This window comes from Athene noctua, chromosome 2 (genome assembly GCF_965140245.1).
Source record: "Athene noctua chromosome 2, bAthNoc1.hap1.1, whole genome shotgun sequence".
NCBI lineage: Eukaryota > Metazoa > Chordata > Aves > Strigiformes > Strigidae > Athene > Athene noctua.
Window position 1 is genome coordinate 20,884,060 of NC_134038.1, and position 16,722 is coordinate 20,900,781.

The following is a 16,722-nucleotide window of genomic DNA, read 5'->3' on the forward strand; positions in this document are numbered from 1 at the left end:
TTTTATTAGGTCAGAGAGCAGCCAAATTGATTTTCACAGTTGGTTGTTTAGGTTGGTGGAGAATGTGGCTGTCTCTCAATAAGTGGAAGAAATCAGAATACTCATTCATGCCTTGCTATGAATATATATGCCCCAAAAGATGAGACTCTGACTTCTATCTCTCTCCATATCAAACAGTAGAAGGATTTAAACCTGGGACTCACCTCCAAATGCCCTGACCACCCCTTGATAGTGACATTACCTCTCTCATTGTTGCACCTGAGTTGAAAAGATCTGAGCTACAGAGAGGCCTATGAAGAAAAGACTTTGGAGGACAGAAAGATCACGTTCACTGGAGCATGGTGCTCATGAACGATGGGTAAGTCTCATGTCTTCTACAGATAATGTAAGGGATTTTATCACCAATATGTTGGCTTTTGAATCTAACTGTTATGTGTCTAGTACTCCTCATGAACAACGAGTTTAATCACCCAATGCAGGATTTTGTTTTCCATTGGGTAAGAAGGCTGTAGCTTTGCAGAACTTAACCCATAAGACTTCAAAGGAGAGATCTTAAGTTGCTAACCTGTAAAGTCCAAAGAAACTTCAAATTTTTGTTGCTAGAAAATCAGTTTTTACCAGGATTCAGAATAATCTTTTATTTATATTTGACTGCAGGACTGCAGTCTTTTCTTTCCTAGGCAAGTCAGAGTTCCTGCCTTTGTGACCTCAAGAATAGATGCACATATCACAAAGTACTTGGGACTACATGTTAAATTAATCCAGAAACTGAAGGTAACATACCAATGGGTGTTGTTTCTCTCCTGTACTTTTTCTTGGTGAGCAATAAGACCCAGCAATAGTCCATGGAGTAAGTAAACTGTTCAGCCAGACAACATTGCTGATAAATCATTTCCATAAAATTGCACTTTCAATTAAATTTGCAACAGACGGCACATTCACATGGTAGGGCTAAATGGCTTGTAGCCATATGAAATATCTTTCTTTTGTCTAGCATTTACAGTGGAAGATCACTGGTTTTGGTCCTTCCATCAGCCATTTTAGATTAGGGCATCTATATTTATTATTTTCAAACAGAAAAGTCATGCTCGCTATGTTCAGTTGCATTATTCCTATTCAATAGGGTTGGAAGTTGGTCTTTGGAAATGCCTCAAACATCCTGCAAGTGTGAAAGTTAAGGACAAAACTTATCCTAGACCGATAACAAGGGGATGTTGGAGGCATTCCCTCCTTCCTCAGGGAATGAGAGCAAATTTAACCAAATTAATCTACATGCTTTTTCTCTACATGTGTGAGCTTGAAGATTTGTTATGAATATAAGAATAACTAGATTTTCCCATGTTCCCAACAGCATGAAAATAAGTTTTCAGAAAACACCAAGCTCTCTCAGCTGCTGTCATGCTTGGAAAGAGTCCAGCTTTTGCCCAAAGAAGCATCACAGCCTCTGTGTGAGACAAAATTCAGACAGGTCATACAGCATAACCAGTAGCTTAGATGTTTCTGTGGTAAACCACCATGTTCTTCTAAGAGACCTGCTGCTTTTTGCCACTCTGTTAATGTTCCCAGCTGTTTACTTGTTCCCAGGTGTGAAATCAAATGCTGGGAGGGCTGGGCTGGAGTGTGACTCAGCACCCATTGCTGTATTCCTTTGAAGAAAGGATTTGGCAAGCAGCACTATGTGGGATCATACCTTAAATATGCTCCTGTAAATATACAAACTTCAATCCTGAGGAGTAATTTATGAGATGACTACTTGCTTGTTCCCAGGAGAGTAAGAAAAGAAAGCATACAGGCCATAAGAGAAAGTGTCATTGCATGGTAAGTAACGCTTCCCCTTCATCTGTTCTCAATACTGTCTGGATTCTGTAAGGTCAGGCAAATATCCTGCATCCCTTTCTGGTCTCAGCACTGTGGTAAATTGGGACCATCTCCACTGAAGACACTGGAGAAGCACTAACACATAACCAATCAGACTTACAGGACTTCAGATCCCTTTTTATGCATTTGAATTTATATGTTTAGATTTATTTATTTTTTAATATGCTATGTTAAGAATAAACTTTTTGTGTGCTACTGTACAGCATTGGTTAAGCTGGAGATAAAAGCCTGCTGCTTAGACCTGTGCTTAGGAGACATTCTGCAGTGACTTCCCTTACAAACTGAGGAAGTTGAGTTGGAGTAACTCCATTTAGAGTGTGTGACATGATGCAACCTTATTGCAGTTCATTTGCAGTAATAACACATATTGCAGCAGAAATGTAAAGAAACAGAAATAGATCTTGGTTTCCTAGAATTTGTGTTTGAACTCTGAGCATGCATATGATTCTGTGACAAAAGCCATTAAATTATATTAATGCTAAATATGTGGGAACTGGTATCATGTGAATGTAGGCTTTATCTGGACATTGAATTCCCATTTATTTTGCATAGTTGGATTGATTACATAGTGAGCTACAGTATTTTGTATAGCTACTAAATAAACAATGTGTATGAGACTACATGGTCTGGGAAGGAGGCCTCTGGATCCATCCCTTCCCTGTTACACAGAAGGAAGAGTTAAGGGAATACGAAACTAGTCATTGTGTTGGAGGAAGTGGTCTTAGGAAAATAAAGAGTCTTTTAAATACATCCATGGCCCTACTCAGTTTCTGGCTGAGCCACTGATTTTCTGTGCAGTCCTGGACAAATCATTTAGGTTATATATACAGTATATAATGTAAGATCCTGCAGAAATACGCAGAGTGACTTTGACTGAACTTTGAGAACTATTTTTTCATCACCTCACTAAAATTTTCGGTCTCAAAAATCTGGAACAGGTCACATAGATCATGTGGTACTGGGATAATAAACTGTACATTTATCAAATCAGGTAGAAGACACAAAACTATTGAAACTCTTGGGGCAAGATGTCTTGTTTAGTTAGTTGGTTCATTTGGTTTTGGAAAGAAAAAATCAAATACTTTAATAGGGAATAGGAAATTTTAGAAAACAAAAACTCTTCTTATTTCTGTACCTCTTTTCCTTAGATAAAATGGAATTCCTTAGAAAATTGCACTGTGGAATTAAGTGGTTGTAGATCCAGAAACAAGCCTTTTTCTGTATTTGTTGTTGCACTTCTGCCTGTGTATACATGGGACCATGAGTGTGCCAGGAAGGAGTGTAAACTGAATCTGGCCTGGCTGATTCAATGTTCTTATCAAAATGACTTTGTTATGTGTTTGGGGGAACAGCAAGCTGACCTTGGTGGTCCCTGTGTTACAGGATTGGGAGAGTCTGTGCTTCTAGTTAGGGACCCTTGAGGCTAGCTCCAGCTCTCGTATCAACTAGAGCATCCTCAAAGTCTGCTGAGTTTCAGTGTATCTGACAGAGCTGCTGCCATTTCAGCAGTCACTCTGAGTCCTTGCAAAGATTTAAGGGCATCCCAGCACAATTCTTAAGTTCCTTTCTGTGCCTCCCCTTGGGCTAGAAAGGCTGCAAACTGGGAGTGACAGAATGGCTCCCAGGCTTCCCCTAGGCTCCTGCCATCCCTTCCTTGCCTCTGCATGAGACCTCACGTGTTTGGACACACAAGATGTCTCATATGCACGACTCCTGTAAACAGATGTGGGCAGTATGTATATGGGGAAGTTCGTTCTCACTAGTAAAGAAACCTTTAGTGCAGTGTGCTGGTAGGAGATGCTCTGGCTACTGCATAGCTCTGCTACATCTCTCCACTGTGGGACCTGACCATTATATGCTGCCCATGATCCATCAGTTTGGGGCCTGGGGTCAGTGATCTGTTTTTGAGAGGCAGGTGCTGTGGCAGGGAACTAAGCTGGAGAAAAGTGGAGGAGATGTTTGATAACGCTGTGTGCTACTTGAAGGTGCTTATGGCTGTTACCCCTCAGGAAGAGGGGGACAGAAGGGGAAGGAGAGTCACCTCAACCCAGTGAGAAAGGGCCATGCAATAGCAACAAAGTGAGTCTGCTCTTCCGTGAGGTCTGTTCTCTTCTGTAAAACATCAGTTGTAAGTTTACAATCTCACTTTTCCATGTTTGCATGTGAATAAGCCCATTGTTTAAATACTCTGCAGAAAATGAATGAGGCATTTGTGTAAACAACAATATTTTAAAATATGAACGAAAAATCTAGGAAGCCTTTGTACACCCACTTTTGCTATCCCCCTTTTAGCTGCTCTGAGGCCCTTTCATAAAGTTCTCAAAAAAAAAAAAAAAAAGCGCATGTATTATTGCCATGTTTGTACTCTGGTATTTTTGCTTTGCCTCATAGGGAATAGCTGGTTTTATGCTAACCCTTCAGCTCAGTGTCTAATCCTACAGTTTTTTTTTCTGACTGAAGCTCTCTGGTCTTACATGAGCAAATATCTTGCAATTACATTTCACAATAATTGCAAAGACAGTGTAATAAACCACAACAGAACTAGTTCTGGTGATGGTGGAGAATTATGAGAAATGCTATATGAAAGCAAGCTGTAAGAAGTTGGTTTTCAAAGGCAGAAAAAGAAAAAACAGAGAGCAAAGGTGGGCTGAACAGTTCAGAGGCAGAAGGATACTCAGATTTTGCTAAAAGCAACAGTAGCTTTGCTCTTTGCTTTGTACTCTTTTTCTTTTTTCTTTTTCTTTTTTTTTTCTATATATGTAATGGACATAGAGATATTTTAAAGTAAGATAAGTCTTTCTCATTTCTCTATATTATTGTAGGAGATATTTCTTATTGGTTCAAATGTAGTGGTTTCTTTTAGATCCAAGATATAAAGCCTCCACTCCCAGTTTTGAGTAGGAATAGTTTAGCAATATCAGGACAGATTCCTGGCTAAATATTCCAGGCAGTTCTTTTAGAATGAAATTGTAGTTGTGATACATGTGGCAACTGCATGAGCACTGAAGGTTCTTGCACTCTGTATTCTTGCAAGTAGTTTTTCATGTGGGTAAAAATCTTGCAGGTTGTTTTTTTTAGTGATGTGCTATTGCTATTTAGAAGACTACTTACTTTCATGGGAAAAATCATGCAAAGTGGTCTGCATAGGTGTTGGCTGATATTTATGTAACAACAACAAATACAAGAGCAGGAACTCAGATCCAAATTCTTCTGAATTTCAGGAGTATTCCAATCCTGTTTCTAGTCTGTGCATTTTTGATTTGTCTCTAACAAATACCAAAGGCACTATTTAAGTATAAGATAGATTCTTAAATAATTACCACAATCTGAGGAAGTTGCCCCCGAGAAAGTTTCTACATATAATGAGGGGTGCCTGTATAGCCCATACAGACTTGCAAACTAGAAGAATTATTTTGCATGTGATAACTACACAGTAGTACAGAAGACAATCTGGAATAGTTCAGCCACTATCCCTCACTATTTTATAATTAGTTACCTTAGTTTAGACGCCAAACGTAGAAAATTATTATACTTCTGAACTGCCGTTTCCCATTAGCATTTGGCAGCCTTAATTTCATTACATGCTGTAAAAAAACTCTCTGCAAACTCTGCTAAAGAAACGCAATTTTCTTAGAAAAGTAGCTAAAGCATGTGAGGGTTAAATGTAACTTTTTTTCCGGTAAGTGTCATTCCCCCGACTTAGAGTTCTTTAATAGATACTGAGTAGCGCAGAACTGAAAGTATTTTTAATTTCAGTGCTTTGTATATTTACAGAGGGATTACAACAAACTTCTACACTTTATCTACATTTTAATAGGTCAGTGTGAACATATGAAGTGTGTTAAGGTGGACTGCCTTACTTATTAAACTTACGTGAATTCGTTAAAAGCCCTTAGCAGTTGTATGCAATAGGGGCTGGAAAGCCATGCATGATTGAGGTCATGCATCCAGCCAGTTTGTAAGATGATCCCTCTGTACCGAGCCATCAGCCATCCTTAGCATAGGGGCGCACTCATACACGCATTCCTGTCAAGTCATCTTGTGAAAGGCTGCTTGCTTCCAGCTTGGCTTGAAAGTGCAACCTTAATAAAACTCACTGAAGTCTGAGAGAAAATAGCAGTTCTGCAGCAGATAGTGTAGGGGAAAGAGACTGGGATATGCATATGCAGCTGACTAAAGCAGGCTACATGCTGGACTGTAACAGAGAGGAAACAATAAATCTTAACTACTATGCAATAAATATTCCCAATTTTAACTAAGGAAGCTATCCTCATAGTCAAATTAAAAAAAATAACAGATTATCCAAGCTTGATTACTAAAGTGTGTTCCTCCAGTCCTTTTTCCAAAGACTTTAAGGGAAATTAAGAACAAATTTAAAGAAAGAGGAAGGAAAAGTTTGTCTTAAAGTAGGAAAGGAAAGTAATAATAACATGTCAGTTTTCCTTTCCTTTGCTTTCCTGGCAGCGATTCTTGTTCATATAGGCTGTAATAACCAGCGTCGGGGTCCAGAAGTCAGTGGGAGAAGATTTAACCGGATTCAGCATGGGCAGTGCACCTATACTTTCATTCTGCCAGAACAGGATGGGAACTGTCGTGAAAGCACGACAGACCAGTACAACACAAATGCTCTTCAGAGAGATGCTCCTCACGTGGAACAAGATTTCTCTTCCCAGAAACTGCAACATCTGGAACATGTGATGGAAAATTACACTCAGTGGCTGCAAAAAGTAAGTGTGAGGTTTTTTTTTTTGTTTCTCACTAAATGGATTTTTTTTGAGATACTTATTCTGTTCAAATTTTTCATTAGTTTCTGTGAGAACTGAGGTAATCAGGATTGATCTAGTTCATGGCTGTGTAGGGGAGAAATATTTCAGCCAGAGTGCACCCTTCTTAGTGACATTACTCTTGTGAGCAGAATTTTCTTCACATTACTGAAAGATATAATTTCTAAAAGCTTTATCTCAAGAGACCATGGATGTTTGTGAGCCAGAGAACACAAAAATCCTCCAGAGATTCTAATGACAGAACTTTCTAAGTATTCCTATAAACTCTATCATAGTTCACAGCTTCAGATCAGATGCCATGCAGGATACCTGCTATTCTGACAGCATTTCAAAAAAGTCAGCATTTAAAGACACTGGGTTAAGAATATCATTGTTTCTCCATAAATAGATCTGTAATACTATTCCACCCAGCTAACTGCTGGAAAGAAAGAAGAAAGTGTATAGGTATTCACACTCCTAAAACATCGGAAGTGAAACTTTTTAACTGTAGATTACACTGGATTTGAAACAGCCTGTTTTAATATGTGTGTGTATGTGCATTCTTTCATAGACAGGGAAAAATGGGTTTGAAGGTGTTGAATTAAATTAGCAGAAGTAAATATTTTTAAGAATTTGTGCAATAGCTCTAAACTTCTAACTTTTCAGTATTTTATGTATGAGCTGAAGTTTGGGCTTGAGAAGACTTAAATATGTGAATAATTTCACTTATATGAGCTGCCCCATTCACCTTAACAGGATTACTCGCTTGTGTAAAATTACATACCTTTCAGGATATTGTCTATGCTTTGATAATGAAAATGCCTTGGGATAGATGACCAGTAAAAATAAATAAACAAACAATCTTTGTATATAGTTATTTGTAATATTCCCATTCTCACACTGGCATTTTGACCTGGCAAAACTTAGAATGTTGAGCAACTGAGTGGTGCAACTAGTCATCTAAGATGGCACAAGAAAATGCTGTATGTACCCATTTGAGAGATACATGATTTAACTCTACCACAAGTTCATACTAAGAGAGAACATCATTAAAAATCTAGTGAAGACTCTACTAGTTGAGCTAAAACTTTTTATTAGCATAGTTACAGTTACCTATCTGTTTTGAAAGTTTTGTTTCATATAGACAGTATACAAGACAGAAATATGTTAAAAAGCATATGCAGCCATCCCCATCCCCTTAAACCTACTCAAATCTTTAGAGAGGATTTCCTGATCTCTTGGTAAATGAGTTGTACTCTGCATATCTGACTCTAGCAAGAGAGAAAAGACTGTGTCTAGTAAATGTGTGAGTATAAAACAAAATATAACCAAACATTTATTTTTTTAGACTAGTTTCCTCATTTTTTAAAATATCTTGGTCTGCTTTGGGGAATATAAGACTGGAAATGAGGGAATGTGTTTTGCAGAGGGAAGCATGTCTTAAGAAATTATTTTACCTTGGGAGGCTGCGACAAGCACTAAAAAGAGGAAAGTTGTTATCTGTGTTTGTGCACACATGATTTTACTTGAGCAAATTGCCTGCTGAATCATGCTTATAAGTCTTTACTTATTCTGTGTTTGTCCACTAGAGACTGAACTAAGATCACTGTTTCACTGTGAACTGAACATGAATAAATATGAGTCTCTGGAGTGTGAATGTCTGAGTTGGGGTTAGTCCTCTCACACTTTGGAGGGAAGTGATTAAACAGGTAGGAAGCTCAATGAAAGGGGTTTATATTTGAGGACTGTTTTCTTCTGCAGTGATTGTATAACTGGCTATGAGCAGAACCATCCCCCTCCTCCTTTCCTTCCCAGCCCCCAACCCTCTACTCCCAGGGGTTTACATAAAACTGGGATTGTGCACATATCTCCATGTGTCAGTTTTCCCTGGAATGAAAGGACCCGTTTCTCTGTGTGATGGAGTATGGCTCATTCTAAACAAATGAGGCTGATGCAGCTCCATTATAGCATCTCTGAATACTGAATTTGCTTTGTTGCTGTTACCATTACAAAGCATCTCAGCCATAACTCATTTCCTTTCAGAACAAGCATAATGCTTAAGTTTAATGAATATATTATGTAGATATCTTGCATCTCATTTTTATACTCTGCATTTATTTTACCCCATAGATTTTTAATATCAGATATAACTGCTGCTACACTAAACAGCATTTTACAGTGCACCTGCTGTGAACAAAATAAAGAATAATTAATGGTTATAGGTCTATGACTGGAAATTAATAGTTAGAATAAGAAATAATGTTTACGAATTTTAGATATATTCTGACTTATATAAAGGTAATTTGTTTATTACTTCAGGTAATATATATTGCTTTCATTAAAATAATACATAGGCAGTGTTTGGCAGGGTGAATTATTTTCTCAGCACAAATGCAAGCCTGCAATATTGAAAGAGTATTTGTTAAGAGAATTTGTAAGAATCATGGTTTGCTTAATTCTGTAGTATTTTAATTTAAAAAATATTTTTTCTTGATATCTAAACTAGCAGATTTCTAAAAGCCAAAGCAGTATTCTTTTTTTTAAAGGCAACTATTTTATGCTTAAAACCATAAGTCTTTGATGACCTACAAGTTTAACTGTAGATTAAACGTGCTTGCTTGGGGAGCCAATTACAAGCAATTAAGTCCCAGCCTTGTCCATTAGCATTTGCATATCCATAGTCAGCTTTACGGGGATTGGTTGGCAAACTAGGGACATGGCAAAACGCTCCGCGCAGAAACTACTTGGAAGAAGATGACTTGGTAAACATTTTTAGAGATTTTCCTAGAACTGTTTATTTTAATACCGGATAACTTTCCCCATTGTTTAAGCTTGGGTTTCATTTCTGCAATATGTTTATACTAATAGTTCAAAACAAACAGTTCATCACATTTTCTTTCTTGCAGTAACTAACTGGCACACGTGATAATGTTTGGTATTTAATAGCAGTGTCTAAGTATTGGCAAAGAGGAGTTACATGAAATGTTATCATCACATCTTGCTTGGGAACTTTCTGTTAGTCAGCTTGCTCAACTTACAGTATTGATGGACTCAGTATACATTCAGGATAGCTATATAGATGAATGTTTTATATACTTATCCTTCAGTCCAAATAGTAGTAATAATTGTTATTACAGTAATAAGCGAGTTTTACATGATCCATTCTTTCTTTTTTTTTTTTTTTTTCGTTACCTAAGCAGAATACCATAAAAGTTTAAAATGAATACTTAATGGTAGTATAGTATAAGAAGCTAACAGAGATGTACAATTTTGAGTTGAAAGTGAACCACAATAATTCTGGTCAGACAGTATCCAATCTGAACTTTTTTTTCCTTTCTTTGCAAGTATTGATGGCACCACTACACTTAAACCAAATAAAGAAGCTTCAACTCACTTCTCTTTCCCTTCAAAATGCCTGTGCTGTCACCAGCTATAACAGAAGCATAAAATGATGAGCTGGATTCAGTCATTAAAGAAAGACTTTATGAGCAATTTTTCTGGGGTATCTGTAGCCATTTAATAGTCCAATTTAAAGTTTATTCTTATCATGGTTTTGATAAATTATTTGTTTATGGCATTCTCTGTGATCTCTGACTTCCTTATTTTGCAGAAGTAACATTTCAAGAGCTCACCTGGGTTTTAAACATGCAAGGAATCTGAGTTTTGAGGGGAACCAGTCATTGTATAGAATAAACTGGCTTTTGGAAAGGGTAATGTCTGTCACTGTGTGCTGTGGCTCCACTGAAAGTCTGTCCCTCTATGCTGTCTTTACCAGCAGGAACTAGCACTGCAATGAAATAAGAATAATATGCTTATGTGTGGATTTTGCCTTGAATGTTATATTGTTTGCTGAAGATGGGAAAATTCTTTACATATCACTGTTGCTGTGAAGCTGTGTGAAAGTGTGACAGAGCCTGCCTGCCCTGAAGCGGACACAGCTGAAGAGCTGTCATAATATCCTATGAGGCAAATCCATATTGATATAAAGATGGAGGTGGCCATAGTATATGAAAAATTTTGTCACTTTAGGAAACCAGTTTTCCCTAGTTGACTATTACAGGAAGTAGTATCCCTTTTATTTATGGTTATGTCTCACTGAGCATATTTGTAATGTAACATGTGACCTTAAAGTCCACATAATATTTGGATGTTCAGCGAAACCAGGAGATCCATGATGAACTCCCATTAGTTTTCCGAAATAAAAGCAGGTCATTGGATTTGGAATCTGCTGTTCTGCTTGTATAAACATTACTAAGAGTGCTGTGTAAGGAATGGCTTTTCAGAAATAATTTTTCAAAGTGGGCCAAGGCTAAAGGCAAACAGTGAGAAAGCCTCACCCAAAACTGGCCACTAGCCTTCTATTTGGCATCCAGCTTGAACCTGCGTTTCTTGTCTAGACCCAGAGGCTATTTACTATTCTAGGTGCTTGTTTTGGCTTTGGAGTCAATGAATTCTCATATCCAAAGCAGAACCTCATCCTAGTGACATATGAAGTGCAGTTCCCACAAACAAGCTGTGACACAAATGGTGGGATTCAAATTATTGGGATTCCTTATATATGTACTACTCAGTGGGTAAGTATATATAAAAGCCAAATTAAAGGAGCAAAAATAACTTCATGGAAACAAACTTGTTCTAAGAAAATTCACATTTGAATGTAAAACCAAAATTATTTATTTATCTCTAAAAAACCTCTTGGCCAGTAATGCGTCTGCATTTCAAAACTTTATTAATCGAATTATGGCAGTCCGTGGGATATTCTGAGGTACCCACAAGAAAGGAGCAAATGTGGAAATGCCTGAAAGCCTTACATTATTGGGGAATAACCTATTCAGCAATGGTTTTTTTACGAATCAGAGAAGTAGGCTGAAGGGCACTCTTATATGTTGCCACATTTGGTAGCAAATTACTTAAAAAAATTTCCCATGCTTGAACAGAAGGCTTTATCATAATGTTCAGTAGAACCTGAATTTGTTTATTTTCAGTGATGACAGCTGTAATTAGGAACTTTCTGGTAACAATAAAATATTACATTTATTAGTCATCAGAACTGTCCAACCAAGATGCCCAGCGGGAGATATTATTTGGAGTACTGAGAGCTTTTCTAAATGAAACTGATATAAAGTAAATGGTGTGTCATTTTGAGGGTGCTGAGAACTCATCGTTCCCATTCCCTTCTGTGGTTTGGAAACAATCTCTACTTCAGAGTGCTGGGTGCCTTGGAAAAAAAAAAAAAAAAAAAAAAAAAAAAAAAAAGACAGCCCATATGGGAAAAGTATAGAGCTGGGTATTTTAGGCCTGTATCATCCCACCCAAATTTCTGGCCAAAGCCCAGAGATACCCAAGATAGGTTTTTCTTTGCTGTGGGGAATCTCTCAGTGCTGTGTCAAGAGACAGTAGCAAGCCCAGAGGAAGAGCCAGCCATTTGAACTGTACTGTGGAAGTCCCTGCTTCTCTTCATTTACTCCAGGGAAATCCTGAGCAGCTCACTGATTTAAATACCTCAGTTAAGTGTGATGGATTTAAGCTTTACTTCTGTCCATGGCTGTAGCATAGACTTCCCTTGTGACTGCAAGAAAATCGTAAACTTTAAGTATTCCTGTTTCCCTTTCCTAAAAGAGATATAGTACTACTACTCCATTTCACAAGGCTGTTGGGAGGCTTAATATGTTATTTTTTTGTGTTGCTTTTGGAATCTTTCTGGTGGAAGGTATTTTGTGCTATTAACAGTTTATGCACATTAATGGTACTTTCAATGTTTACAGAAAAAAATGTGTGATTTAAAAAATCTTTCAGAAGGAAATTAGTTCTAAAATTAGTAAATAAATTTATAAAAAATAAGCAGATAAATACAATGAATATGAATCTATAATGCTAAGTATATTTTGCAGGTTGCAGTTGAGTAAATGGATTATATATGTCCTGCTAGGAGTGAGAATAGTCCTCATTCTTGCAGAGTTCTTAAAACCTGTCAAGGAGCTGCTGCTCCAACCTGTATTCATCTAAGATGAATAGGACTGTAATTCAGTCTTGTACATATTCTGAGGAAGACCAGTGAGGAGTGGATAGTTTTTCAGAGCTATTGTTACCGGCAATTTTGAATAAACTTGTCATTATGTCATTATCAAAACTGGGCTCACTTGTGTGATTTATTGCAAGCACATCCTGAAAGGTGAAGAAACTTAACAACCTGCTTGTATTAATCTCAATTTACAGTTCAGCTTAGTTCAGTCCTCTTTGTATTTGCAATAAGTTGCAAACAAGGAACAACTAGTAAATGTGGGCCTTCTAGAACCAGTATCATGGTTTTAGCTATGCTGCAAACCTCATCTTCAGCACCAGCAGCTTAAGTGTCTTGAATAAACAGCCCTCGTGTAAAAGTCTTCCCAGTAGCATAAGGATTTCCTCTCGTTAAAAGGTTGAAGTTTGATCAGGAAAAGGAAATTGAAACAGTTTCATATTTCATAGGAAGGGTTCTTTTCCTTATGAAACAAGCTGTACTTTAACACAAGGTTGTTCTTGTGCAACCACGTGTATATTTCAGACAGCATTATGAAACAGCAGGGCGGTGAATATTCACTTGGTAGAGTAACTTAGAAATGCCATATATTGTTGCACATTTGCACTACATTCTCATTAATACTCCTGCACAAAGATCAAACTTAGCTTTTTCATATCTTAGTTAGGATTTAGGTTAACCTAAAGAAGTGTAAGTCACTCCTAAACTGGGATAAGAAATAAGATTAGTACAACTTCCTTGTCTAAACGAGACCTAACCCTGGGGCTATGCTCAGCATTGAACAAGTATATGGGTAGAGACAGTCCAAACAAAACAGGTATAGGGTCACCTGGAAAGATGCTCAAGTTGCACCATTCTACATTTCTAAAAAAGATTTGCTTTCAGAATGAAAACAAACCAATCAACACCACCCCCCCCGCCCCCCCCCCCCCCAAAATAAAGGGAAAAAAAAAGGGATTAAAATAATTTTATAGTCCTCAGAGGAAGTGATATAGAAAATCAGTATTCTAGCCACAGAGTTGTATGATTGAAAGAAATTTCTTATACTCCCTTGAGCATGAGGAGCAGAAATTAAAACCAGAAAAGATACCCATTAAGAAAAGGGTAATCGTTAGAGAACTGTGCTAGTTTTATGGTGGAATAGGTGTGTCTTTAGCAAAGGTACTTTAAACATCTATTGTATGGTAGTACATGGTCAGTCATATGGTCTGTGTTACTATTCCTGTCTTAAAAGAGAATGAAATAGGCTGAAAATGCAGAAACGATCTTGCAGTTGGAAAATCTGTGTTGATGATCCATGAGTAAAAAGTGACTGATCAAAAATTCTGTCAGAAGTCTGCAGAATTCCTTTCCCTTGCACACATCATCTCAGTGTGTGGATGTGTGCACACATACATATATGCATTTAGATTTTTGAAGTGTTTGGTGTTAAGGTACATGGAAATCTGTTTCTAAGTGTTGTGTCTTAAATCCATTCTTACGTTTTACACCTACTTACCTGCTGTCAATCTGTTGTTCTGGAAATGGCCTGTTGGCTCAACAAAAACAGAAGTGTTGGTAGCAAGATGAAACCATGTGTATTGTACATGCATTAATTCTGTGTGAATAAGTCCTGGTACTGTGTTGCTGATAAATTATAAGTATGCTTTTGCTTTTGTCATTTCTAGAATGTATTTGAAGCAAGAATTCTCATATATGCTGGAAAAAATATGGATGTTTTTAGTCCCCATCCCAGACATGTTTCAGTCTTTACATGTGCATATGTTGCAAGACAAACCTGATGATTGTGCATGGCATCTGCTTCTCTAATAGGATTTGGCATAAGGCATAACTATATAGTTATAATTTTTCATTAGGTCTTCTTGGAATTTTTATTTGTTGGAGTGAATTCTTGCCATTTGTCATGTTTCGTCTAGTTGTCTTGTTGCATATAATGTACCAGGCGTTCCTTCTGCAATAGGAATGTATGGGAAAACCAAAATTCACTTGTTCCAGTTAGAAGAATTCCCTTCTGACTCTGTGATGCCTGAGGATTTGGATCCTGGCATCTTTCCTCTTCCCTCTGTACCAAGCAGGCAAATAGGCTTGAGAGATTACCCTAGAGATAGGATAAGCTCTGAGCATCCCTGCCAGGAAATTAAGGCAAGACTAGAGAATTGTGGGAGAAAACTGGGAGTATGAGCAGACAACCTTAGAAGGTAATTTGTCTCTCTTTGACAGCATGGCTTCTTCTGCACTAGAGCATAGATGATCAAATTGATGCCAATCAATTTTGAATCTAAAAACTATTTCTGCTGCAGGCTGATATGACATTTACAGACTGATCCTGCCTTCTTTCACAGCCAAACTTCCTTTAAAGGCTTTCTGTGTGCAAGAGGATTTTCTTGACAGATATTATCTCTGTTACAAAACTTCTGTCTTAGGGATAATATTGTTTAGCCGGCCAGGCTTTTAGTTTCCTTGTCCGTGATCCACACCAGCCTAAACCTGCAGAGGGAACTTGCAAGGTTTCAAAGAGAAAAACACTGGTGTCATTTGACAGGTCCTGCCCACTATTTTAAATGTTACAGCAAATTTTCAGTCATTATCAAAGGTTCTCCAGCCTTCAAAGTGGCGTTCTTATTTCCTGACTGTAGGTGAAAAAATGTGATTCTAGATATGTAAATATACTATTTTGAGATGTATTTTAATATTTGATCTTTAACACGCTCCAGATCCACAGAACACATTTTAAATACCCAGATAAATGAAAGGAGCATCCTAGTACAATCTCTGGAGATGCTTTTACATTTATCTTCAGGGTTGTGGTAGACTTGCCTGCCCTTTGGATCATGTTATTTATGAATGTTTTAAATTTGTCAGCCTATGCTTATAAAAGTTTATTTTTCTCTCTAAATCTCTTGCCTGCAAATACGATCTTGCACAGTAGAGATTTAGGAAAAATAATGTAGTTGTTGTTCAATGATAATTTTGTAATATTTTCCTAAACATAGTACTGAATGAATTTTCAATTTGTATTAAACCATCTATGACTCTATTTAAGTGTGCTGATCACTTTCACACATTCAGCTTTGGACAGCTTCAGCAGTAATTATCTTCTGGGAGTTTTAGTTCTCATGCAGAAATCTTTTGCAGGAAAGAGTACCGTAAGAAATGAATCTGTTTCAAAACTCTCCCATCAGCTCATTGTGTGTGTAACAGTGAGGGTGAATAATAGGGTCATTTACATACCTGTCTTTTCTCCAGAGTCATGCATTTGTGTCTCAAGAAGGCAAGGATCTTCAGATAATTATCTCACTATGACTATCAGAGCCCTAGTTTTCCTAAATCCCTAGTATTTTCTATTAAAAACCTGTGTAGATATGACTTTATATTTCTGAAATCTCACAGAAACTCTATATACAACCTGGTTCTCTTAAGTCTCCTCCAGCACCAAAGGACTATATGAAGACTGCCACAGCCTTTGAAAATTGGGCATTCTTATGTAGATAGTAGCTGAAATGAGGATTTAGGATCACTGCCATTATCATTTAGGTATTAAGTATATTTACTTGTGTCATAGTTAAATATTTACCCTCTACAGTCTTAATACATCAGGAAATTCCTGTGGCCTTCTAGGCCACATCAGCAAGTCAACACAGTAACAGGCAGTCCCCAAACCATGATGTCTTTGGTGCTGTGCCTGGAATTTTGAGGATCTGCTTAGAGGGAAAATTGCTCAAAGAGATGACCTAATCTCTTCCTGAATGAACTATTCCCCTTTGTTCTTTGGCTAAAACTTCATACTTCACTCTGTGTGTGACTTACCATAGTAGAGATAAATGGTCAAGGGCCACCTATCTTTCCTGCGTCACTTCTATCCTGTTAATGGGAAAGGCCACCAATGCTCTGCTAGAAAGTTTTTCTGTGTTACTATTTTTGTGCAGAGGAGATATGGACTGCAAAATTCTTTATCACTTTAGCCTGTTAACTACAGAGGCGATGATTAAGGTTGTTTCTCTTCACATTTTTCTTAAATGATCCAGTTTGATCTCTTGGCTTTTTCAAAATTCTGGCTGATGC

At 37.5% G+C, this 16,722-nt stretch overlaps 1 protein-coding gene across 5 annotated transcripts in view; it reads left to right on the forward strand.

Moving 5' to 3' along the window:
* Positions 1-6,034: 6,034 nt before the first annotated feature.
* Positions 6,035-16,722, forward strand: part of ANGPT1 (angiopoietin 1) — a 166,308-nt gene continuing 155,620 nt past the window's right edge. For all 5 annotated transcript variants that reach the window (XM_074897615.1, XM_074897617.1, XM_074897613.1 and 2 more), the window contains exon 1: positions 6,035-6,605. In XM_074897615.1, the coding sequence (XP_074753716.1) occupies positions 6,309-6,605 (297 nt within the window). In that variant the 5' untranslated portion in view covers positions 6,035-6,308. The remainder of the gene's footprint in view (positions 6,606-16,722) is intronic.